The sequence below is a fragment of the Scophthalmus maximus genome, chromosome 16 (assembly GCF_022379125.1).
Source record: "Scophthalmus maximus strain ysfricsl-2021 chromosome 16, ASM2237912v1, whole genome shotgun sequence".
Classification (NCBI taxonomy): Eukaryota; Metazoa; Chordata; class Actinopteri; order Pleuronectiformes; family Scophthalmidae; genus Scophthalmus; species Scophthalmus maximus.
In genome coordinates, this window is record NC_061530.1 from 10,543,895 (window position 1) to 10,553,536 (window position 9,642).

The 9,642-nt window shown below is 40.7% G+C and overlaps 2 protein-coding genes across 6 annotated transcripts; one reads left to right on the forward strand and one right to left on the reverse strand.

Moving 5' to 3' along the window:
• Positions 1 to 70: 70 nt before the first annotated feature.
• On the forward strand, positions 71 to 7,248 carry LOC118288108 (circularly permutated Ras protein 1). 5 transcript variants are annotated; one of them, XM_035613915.2, is made up of 21 exons: positions 71 to 278; positions 546 to 648; positions 1,345 to 1,596; positions 1,892 to 2,113; positions 2,221 to 2,361; positions 2,444 to 2,518; positions 2,623 to 2,696; positions 2,996 to 3,160; positions 3,252 to 3,293; positions 3,431 to 3,520; positions 3,773 to 3,924; positions 4,011 to 4,092; positions 4,408 to 4,538; positions 4,712 to 4,796; positions 4,886 to 4,992; positions 5,074 to 5,186; positions 5,476 to 5,593; positions 6,141 to 6,281; positions 6,758 to 6,851; positions 6,935 to 6,961; positions 7,073 to 7,248. In XM_035613915.2, the coding sequence occupies exons 2-21, from the start codon at positions 561 to 563 to the stop codon at positions 7,160 to 7,162; spliced, it is 2,289 nt and encodes a 762-aa protein (XP_035469808.1). In that variant the 5' UTR covers positions 71 to 278; positions 546 to 560; the 3' UTR covers positions 7,163 to 7,248. The 5 variants fall into 5 exon arrangements, with proteins under 5 accessions (XP_035469808.1, XP_035469807.1, XP_047183833.1 ...); XM_035613914.2 differs by having other exon boundaries at positions 71 to 274; XM_047327877.1 differs by having other exon boundaries at positions 71 to 274; positions 2,447 to 2,518.
• A 114-nt stretch (positions 7,249 to 7,362) lies between these two features.
• On the reverse strand, positions 7,363 to 9,570 carry gjz1 (gap junction protein zeta 1). The gene is made up of 2 exons (XM_047327879.1): positions 8,175 to 9,570; positions 7,363 to 7,437 (listed from the first exon to the last, which is right to left on the reverse strand). Exons 1-2 carry the CDS (start codon positions 8,745 to 8,747, stop codon positions 7,363 to 7,365), a joined length of 648 nt encoding a protein of 215 aa, XP_047183835.1. The 5' UTR covers positions 8,748 to 9,570.
• Positions 9,571 to 9,642: the final 72 nt, after the last annotated feature.

Genomic DNA, 9,642 nt, shown 5'->3' on the forward strand with positions numbered 1-9,642 from the left:
TGATTTCAGCTCTCTTTATTTACATTCATGAATGTTTAACTAGAGTCTCGCAGTATCTGATTTATCTCTGACTAACCACCCAACCTCGCTGCTTTGTGCACTCAAAGCACACATACAGTATCAGGAAGAAAGAAGGAAACCTGTTGGACCCGATCTCTGAGACACACATAGTGAATGACAAGACGTCACACAGGAGTTAAAACATTTCTGAGACCTGGGTGAGTTGATGTTTATGACTGCACTGTACCCTCAGCGTTCAAAGGTCTCTGCGAGTGTAAGTATGTTTATCATATGCTTACTTTGAATGTTCATTTTATATAACAGAAAGATGTTGGCTGCACCGTCTACATTCTGTTTTGTTAAAGAGAGTACTAAAAGCGTGTCAACTTCTGACAAACATACTGTACTCCCCACAGAAAATCACACTGTTATTACTTTGATTACAATGGATTTGATTTTAATGAGTGGTATCATGCGTTAAAGGTGCTACTGTATACACTTTAATGTTGTTATTGTTGTGTTAAATGATGTATTTTCTCTCTCAGACGACCTGAATCGCAATGGAATTTGCTTGTGGGTTTGTTTATGTGCCACCGGTGAGTCATAAGGACGGCCAAAGATCCAACGGCAATGTCATGAAACGCTCAGGTGTGATTTCTTTCTCTTGACGTCAAAGAAAACAATCCAATTACTAATTCAGACTAGTTTAACAGCACATGTCACATTTTTAGCTCCACTTTGCTGTTTAGTTTTAGTTTAGATTAGTAATCCCGCAGATCACCAGCCAAACACAGATATTTTCCGCAGCTTCACAGGAGTGTGACACCAGAAAGCATTCCAGTTATCTGATAAAATCAGGAACTAACAGATTGTGGTGTCAGTCGAAGACCTTTTCATGCGTTCTGAAAGACCTTCTTTGTGGATTCACCGGTGCTTTCCGTCTGCTATGTCTGTCGCTGATGCATGTCACCTGCTGTCACAGATGTCAAAAGGCAATCTGGGAAATGTAGGAAGTCATTGTCTAAAAGTATTAATTGACAGAAAGATTAAATTGCAACACTCTGCACATTTTGGTTGAATGTCATATACTGAATGGACATAACAGTGTATAAGTATCTGCAGGTGGATTTTTTTCCCTTGCATCAGAGATTTATGTGTGACTGGTTGGTCAAGTACCATAATGTATGTTATGTAATCAGTGACACACAACTTCTCCTATCTATGTCAGGAGACATAGACATCACAAAGTCATCTTTTGTCTGGGATGACATTTCTCTTGCAAGTCACAGTTCAATTTTAACAAGCATTGTATGTATTTTCTTTTTTTATGTTCATGCCTTTTAGCTCTCCTCCCTCCTAATAACAGAATCCGCCCACGCACACCTCCGCCTCCCCCTCCAACAAACTCTGAAGAGGTCAAATCAGCAAAATTCCACACATCTCCCCCTAAGGTCATCGAACAGTTGGAAACGAGCAAGGCGAAAAAGGTTGCAAAGCCCTCTCTCCTCTATGAAAATGAAGAATTTCACAATAAACTGGGCGCAGCTTTGTCCATCAATGCAACAGGTCAACAGACGACATCTCCTCGAAGGACAGGTATACTGCGAATGTGGAAAAATAAATGTGTAAATGTATGACTGATCAATGCTTTGGTGTTTTCTGAAATATCATGGATGCAATTGAAATCTTAAAAGGGTAATTCAGACATTTAGACCGTTGGATTGACTCTGGGTCATCTGCAGCAGGATGCAAAAGTTGTTTGGAGAACTTTAATGAGCTTTTCTCTTTGTTATGTGTATTGAAGGGGTCAGTTAGTCAAAAAAGAAAACGACCAATAACCTAAAAGGTGATTGTATACTGTTAACTGTCTGCTCTTATCTTCTTTATCCAGCTCTTCTTCCACCGCACATGAAACCTGCAGCAAACAGCCAGTCTCCTCCTTACAGCCAGCCATTCAACAACAGTCAGACGTTTACCTATGACCTGCCAAACAATGAGCCCGATTTAAATGCTCATCCTTGGGACCCAAACTACTCATACAGTACACCAGAAGGTTCTGGCGGCGAGGTGAAGCTGCTAGCTGATACCAGAAATGTGCCGGGACAGACACCAGGTGAACGGATATCTTTGTTTTTCCTCACTGTACTCAGTTTTAACTTGCCTGTGCTGCAAAAGAGACAGGAGACATTCAAATATCCTCTGCCCTCAAACCCCCTCCAGCCCCAGCCCTCCCACCGAGACCTTCATTCATGAAGTCAATGCCAGATTACCTGGTGCTGATACCCTCATGCTGCTCAGCTGCTTCATCCTCTGAGAAATCACCCTCAACCTTATCACCCTCCCAAACGCCAGCTGCTAAAGGTAAATACAGCAGCCCCCTGTGAAGCTGTCAAGAGACCAGTACAATGAAACACAAAATGCTCATTTTTAATGCTCACACCAGCAGATAAGGAGCCCCTTCCTGGGAATCCCAACGTGGTCCTTGTCAGTTTGGGGAAATTACTCTCTGAGGAAAGAGGTCAGTAAACTTTTATCATTGCCATAAAACCTTCATTATTGGCCATTTACTTTAATCTTAACTATTATTACCTCATGATCACGATGATGTTTTAATATTTCCAGTGCAGTCCATATTAGGTGAACCCACCTTCTGCACCCAGTGTGGCTCTGTGACAGACTCCTGCTATCACAATGTGGTAATTACACATTTTATACGACCTTTAAGTAGCAACATGATTTAGAGTCATTGATTTTAAATGTGAAACCCAAAGGTAAATCCCCTTGTCATCACCACTGGACAAATACAGAACTCTCTTTGAGGCATTCAAGCATGAGCGTTATTGGTCATAATATAATGAATAATTTGGATCGGTTCGATTGGTTGAGACTCTGGGGCTTGTTTTGGTCTCAGTTAGATGACTCGTTTCATACTGGTATTCTCCGTAATACCAATACAAAAAGTAATCTTTTTCCCACGCTTTACACTGAACTGCAGGATAATGTGTGTCACTTCTGTCAATCCTGGGAGTCGACCAGTCCTCCCAGCATGCCACCCAGTATTCTCTTTTCTTTCAACCTGGATGGAAAGCCGCTGTGTGCTGCTGACGATCTGCTGCTCTTCTGCATTGACATCTCAGGCTCCATGAGCATCACCTCCCAGGTAAAGACACACAACTGACACCGTTCTGCATACTCGTATCCCAGAATACAACATGTGATGTTTTCAACTCATCAATCTATGTCATTTGAAGGTATTACTGGGAGAGCATTTGATTCACAGATCCCGTCTCGAGGTGCGTTTTTGTCAAGTGTCCTTCTCATCTTGTGATACTGAAAATGAGCAGTATGACAATAATAAAGATAATAGCTGCACAGAGAGGCCATCAGGACTGGTGATTTGAAAAGTCTAAAATCTCTGTATTCAAACCAGTTTGTCCAGGAGGCTGTGATACAGTGTGTTCAGAGACTAAGTGAACAGCAACCAGACCTTAGAGTGGGGCTCATCACCTTCAACCATCAGGTACATACATGATGTATTCAACTTTATCTCTAGCTTATATTGAATAATATTGAATAATCCTTTTTCTTGGTCTAACTGTTTCTGTATTGCTGTGAGTCACAGCATCTTTCTGCGTTTTATTTGATGTGAGCAAATTGGAATTTCTTCAGTCTTTAGTCCTGTCATTCAGCATCATTACCATCTTGAAAATTACTATGAATAAAATGTTTCAATGTTGTGGCTTGTCTTTATCCCACGATGATCCTATTCCAGGTTACGATGTATGGGCGTGAGGATTTCACATCACATTCCCTGAGTGGCGCTGAGTTAACTGACAGCAACTATTTGAAAGAGGCTGCAGCGTGTTTCCCCAGTCCACCTCCACTGTCACAGACCAAGGACTTCTTACAGAGACAGATAATGGGGTAAGAAGAAAACAATACATATGGTGATACCTAATATATGTTCAAAAAACAAACATGTCCTCTTAAATCTCTGCTTTGGAAAAAAGATTATCTGAAAGTGGAACCACAGCTCTGGGTCCAGCTGCTCTCCTGGCGATTGCAATGGCCTCCAGACAGCCAGGGTCCAAAGTAAGTTTGGCTTTTGAATCTTATTAGTATTTGTATGTTTTAGCCTATGTTTAGTTCACATATTCACCTATACCTATCCATGTGTACTGAACTGAAGGGCCACCGAAGCCTTGTATTTATATCCATTCATTACATCACAGAAAAACTTAATATGTTGTTATTTTCCTACACTTTGACCTAGATGAGCTGTGATGTAAAACTTGTTAAGAATAAATTGTCACAAACACTACGGTCCTTAAGCATTTACATGACAGATTTTCATTTTCCTATTTTCCAAAAAACAATCCTGATCTGCTATCCCCTCTGATCTTGAAGGTGATTATCTGTACAGATGGGAAGGCCAACACAGAGTTAGGAAATCTGGAGGTGGAGGATAATGATGCTCGCACCCTCCTCTCATCCACCATCTTCTACCAGGAGCTGGGGGAGTACGCTGCTGACCAGGGGTTGGTACACACCTCCAAATCAATGTGTTTAAGCATATTGTCATGCTACACAGACAGCAAGTGGACATACAGATGCAGCCCAGCGAAAGATGGAGGATGACAGCTCTGCTGTCGCTCATCTGATCTAGATTTACTGTGATGAAAATCATGCTCAAATATGCTTCTTCCATTAGGGTGACGGTGTCTGTGCTGTCCATAGAGGGAACAGACTGCAGGCTGGATGAGCTGGGAAGACTCGCCGATCGCACTGGAGGCAAGGTAAGAGACACTGTGGAATTGCGTTGTATGTGGTGTCAGTATTTTTTACTACATCTGTCATCAAATCTGTTTTGTCTCTTTTAATCTAGGTGGTAATATCAAGTCCAAACAGGCTGCACCCGGAGTTTGAACAGATCATTGAGAACAGGACCATAGCTACACACTGCACTGTGACACTACTGCTGCCCAAATCACTGTAACAGCTGCAGACACTGTATAAGTATCCTAGTAGCTGATCAGTTTAAATTTCATTGACTGATGTCCTCCATTGCTTCAGACGTATGAGAGGAGAGAGGCAGGCTGGAAACAAAGGGATCAAAGAGGTGGGCAACGTGGCCCCAGATACAGAGATCACCTTCCAGTTTGGAGCCAATGAACTAGACACAGAAGGTGAGAACAAGCTGTTTTGTTGTTTATTCTAACTTTGCCAGTCTGATCCTCCTCATTCCAAGTTTGTTTTCTTTGACCACAACTGTACTCTGACTCACTTACCTTTTACTGCGCTTTGAAATCTACAACGCACACCAAAACCATGCTGTGATGCCATATTCAGAGTGGTCAAAAAGCATCGTGTGCTCTTTGTGTGATTTAAAAAACACTCAAGAGGGTTGTTGTGTAAAAAACTAAATTAAAAATACCCTTTTGATTCACATTTCTGTTCTGTCCACTCTCTGTTCAGTGTCAGCAGCAGCCCCTGGCAGCCGCGTGTCCATCCAGCTGCAGATCAGGTACAGACAGAGGAACGGACAGACGATGCTCAGAGTGATAACTTCAAACCGAGATGTTACCGATGACAGGTGATCACAACGTTTCCACAACCCCAATGCTTTTGTTTGGAGATACACGCGCACACCACTGTTGCACTGAGCTATCTTGTCTCTTGTTGCATCCTTGTAGATTTAAAACAAGTCATTATCTTTTGATGTCCCCCATCAACGAGCTATTCTCTCCCTCAGGACAAAAGTTGATTAGATGTATTATTTTATGCCAATCTCAGTGAAGCTTGAGGCAAAGAGGTTTTGAAAATCCATTTTCGACTGGCTGTTGCTGAGATACTGGGCCCCTCGCATCATGCAGAAAAATGATCGCACTACGTCAATCCCATTTCTCATCAATTCTAACATTGAGTCACACAGTAAATTAACCTCTTAACTAAGTCTACCTCCTCCATTTACAGACTTACGTTCATGCAAATCATCATTCTAGCAGCCCGTGTGTGTGTGTGTGGGTGTGTGTGTGTGGGTGTGTGTGTGTGTGTGTGTTCGCACTGTAATATAAAGGCAAGGCTGAAGCTGTAAATGTTGAGAAGCACTTGTATAATAAAAGTGTGGCCATCCTTCTCAGCTCGGCGGCCCTGTCCTCTCTATCTCTGGCCATCATTCAGCTCAACTCATCGCAGGCCAGCGCCGCTCTGGCGGTCAGAGGCCGCTTTCTCGACGCCAGGAGGGAAGGAGAGCTGCAGAGGAAGCTGATAGAGAGAGCAATGTGAGTCACAGGGGGGCAACATGTGGAATGAGAGCTGGATTTTGGTGAAATCTGACTTAAATTGGGGCTGATTCTATATTCTTTCAACACAGAAAAATGACAAAACATAAGAAAATGTACAACCATTACACATATGCATATTACATTAGAAAATGTGTGAATATCGCTGCACTGAAACAGGAAGTCAGAACAATTTTTTGTGCTGTACAGTAGAGGTTTTCAAATAAATTTGTTAATCTGAAGAACTGTTCATGTTTTGAGACCAATGTTGTTTATTCTGTGATTCTGTAGATTTTCTGCTTCAATGGTTCATAGGTAACCATCCCAAACCTTTTCTTTAGGATATATTCTTTTTTATTCCTTTCAATTAAAATAGTAGTTTTACTTTTAAGCATGTAGTTATTTTTTTATTTGTATGTTCTCGTTAAATGCATGATGAATGCTTTTTGCAGCTAATGTGATGTCTCTCTTTGCAGTGAGCACAATCACAGTGCCCAGGATGAACAGACATACCAACAGTGGGTTAAAACCATGGAGCCGATATATAACAACATTCATAACTTCACACGGGTGAGTTTGTACTGTACATTTATTTGATTCAGTGGCTCACCTTAGTTCAAACCACCACACTAATACTTTTGTTTTCTCCCCAGAGACAATCAGTCATTTCAGACTCACAGGTAATATTGTGTCCTTATACTGTCCGTACACTTCTTACGAATAGAATACCGGATTTCCCATTTGCCTTCGTTTTTTTAATAATAATTGTTCCATTCTTCCCCTGCCGCCAGTCTCTAACAGATGCTGGTGCAGTGCTGCTCTACACCATGAAGCACAGCAACAGGAAGTCCATCTCATTGAAGAATAAATATAAAGTCTAGCCAACTGTCGGCCTCCACTTTTTTTTACCTTGTTGGATGACAAGGATAAATACAGTTGTTTGAATAAATATCCTTCAAATATTGTATACATATGTATTGTATATTTAATTCAGTGTAAATGTATTGCTATATATCATCTGACAAGAAGATTGCCTGTGTAAAAAAATCGTATTTCACTGTAAGATTTCAAATATTTCCTCTCAGTGTTGCATGGAAAAACTGCTGAGGCAGTGCACAGTGTATCTGACACCTTCCTTGTGGCAGAGTTTGAGCTTCTGCACTGACAAAAAAAAACCTGACTCAGAAACACATCACACCTAGGTCTTTTGCTTTCAGCAAAATACATCTCACAACATAAGTTAACCTCCAGAAACAGCCAGTGTTGTTATGCTTTAAAATATGGAATTTATTTTCACCAAACTGTAGGATGAAAACAGAAAATGTATACACAACACAGCTCAGCATCATTGTAAGGCAAGGCAAGTTTATTTATATCGCACATTTCATACACACAAAAATAGATCAGAACAGAGCAAAGATATCTTAAAGAATAAGTATGACATGGATAAAAAGATTAAAAACCATAAAATCCATAAATAAATATATTCTTTTTTTTTGCATGATAAGTGAAAGCAGCTTCATCCTGTTTTTTTTTAATCCAAGCAAAAGACAGGTCTAGATGGATCATAGAGTGGAAGTCAGGGATGTTCCATTTAAGTACTAGACATGTGTGGGGTCAATAATAACACCAAAACTTAAAGAAAGGGAATCAAGATGTTGTTTAAACATGACTTTTAAGATGCATCAAAAAGTTGATATCCAACTGAGTCTACGTATATCAGAAAATTACAAAAAATCAAGCTGTGTCAATAATTAAATGTTAAAAAAGATAGTGAACAATGGCGTACACACAAAATAATGCAGAACAAACAATAATCATGCCTGAAATGGAAGCCAAAGCATAAATAGACATGCGTTTCTCTGGGGCGGCCCTCACAACACAGACGAGTACCTCAGAGCAGATGTGCGTCGAACACTTGTATGGACCATTTTCTAGCGCCGGCAGGTTCCAAAAAAGCAGTACATAGATAAACCAAGATTCAACCAGAATACGCAGAGTGATGCTCAGCAGGTAGAAGCCCACTGTGCCTCTGTCTTTGTGGAGATCTATCACCGTCTTGTCCCTGTCTTCTTTAGACACACCCTGAGCCTCCTCTTGACCCTGGCCCTCCAGCTCAACATTTACCTTCACCTGGGAGCTCCTCTTCTGGGCCAGAGAGCGCAGGTGAGAGGCGAATAGCTCCATGAGCAGGACAGACAGAATGACTAGGACAAACATGAAGTTCCAGGCCACCATCATAGGTTTGTGGAAATGTTTATTAAAGCAGGCCCTGGCGCAGATGCCATCCCTGGTGCCGTTGCAGGTAAAGTCGGAGTCCAGTTTGGTGAAGGGCAGCTCAGCCAGAAAGAGGATCACCACGCGGATGCACAGGAAGCCAAACCACAGGGAGCGACACTTGTAGGTGGTGGTGGCGTCCACTGCCGTCCGCAGGATGGGGATGAGGCCTGTCACTAATGCTGCCATAGTCACCCCTGACCCGGGGAGGTTGGAACAAAGGAAAATACTACTTCTTAAATTGTGATTACCTCAATTCGGCGGTGGAACGTAACTAAGTAAATTGTTCAAAGACTCTACTTGAAATGTTCTGCTTATGAAAGGCTTAAAACACAAAAAAAAACTGTGTTTATTAGTTAAAACTAGCTCCACTTCAACTGCATGCAGCAGTGAAGTACTGTTAAACATTAATGCATAGTCTAGTACTGTTGTATACAATATTGAAGTTTCTAGCAGAACCAGTATTTTTACTCTAAATACCTTAAGTACGTTTTTCTGTTAATATACTTATACCTTCACCTTTAAAGACATATTTTACATTATGTTATTTATACTTTTCACTTACTGATCCGAATAATTCTCCCACCATTCATCACAGATCATTTAATTTTCCATTGTGCTTATATATCATGATAGATCTTTTTCATGTTAAATTTCAAGTATAAAGTTTATTTCAGCTGTGAAAAATATAAATGCTGTTTCTTCAAGGCCACAGAACTGACAAAAGGGTCAAAAAGATGGTGCAGTTTTTTCTATTCATTTTTAATTTTTCTCTTGCCTGTAGAATAAATAATTTATTTTTAAATGGCAACTTAGGGGAAGTGCATACACACATAGAAAAGCTTTAGCACGACACTCATTTACACAACAAATATATACACTTCTGTTAATGTGTATGGATTTAAGTGATTCTTGATGTACTTCAAAAGGTTTAAAAAATGTAATTAATGGGAAGTGAGCTTACCTCTCGCAGCGCAATGATTGAATACTAACACCCTCGCTTTGCATTCAGTATTTTTGGGTGAAAGAAATGTCATCGTCATCAATTTATGTGCTACAGTTTAACACCAGATGATGTGCTTAC

Excerpts from the sequence above, each read along its gene's own strand:
- LOC118288108 (XM_035613915.2), top strand. The coding sequence starts at position 561 with ATGGAATTTGCTTGTGGGTTTGTTTATGTGCCACCGGTGAGTCATAAG. Across the intron at positions 2,114-2,220 it reads TGTGCCGGGACAGACACCAG|CCCCAGCCCTCCCACCGAGA; the intron begins GTGAACGGATAT and ends AACCCCCTCCAG. Across the intron at positions 6,962-7,072 it reads CAGTCATTTCAGACTCACAG|TCTCTAACAGATGCTGGTGC; the intron begins GTAATATTGTGT and ends CCCTGCCGCCAG.
- gjz1 (XM_047327879.1), bottom strand. The coding sequence starts at position 8,747 with ATGGCAGCATTAGTGACAGGCCTCATCCCCATCCTGCGGACGGCAGTG. Across the intron at positions 7,438-8,174 it reads CGACGCACATCTGCTCTGAG|AAGCTCAAACTCTGCCACAA; the intron begins GTACTCGTCTGT and ends TTGTCAGTGCAG.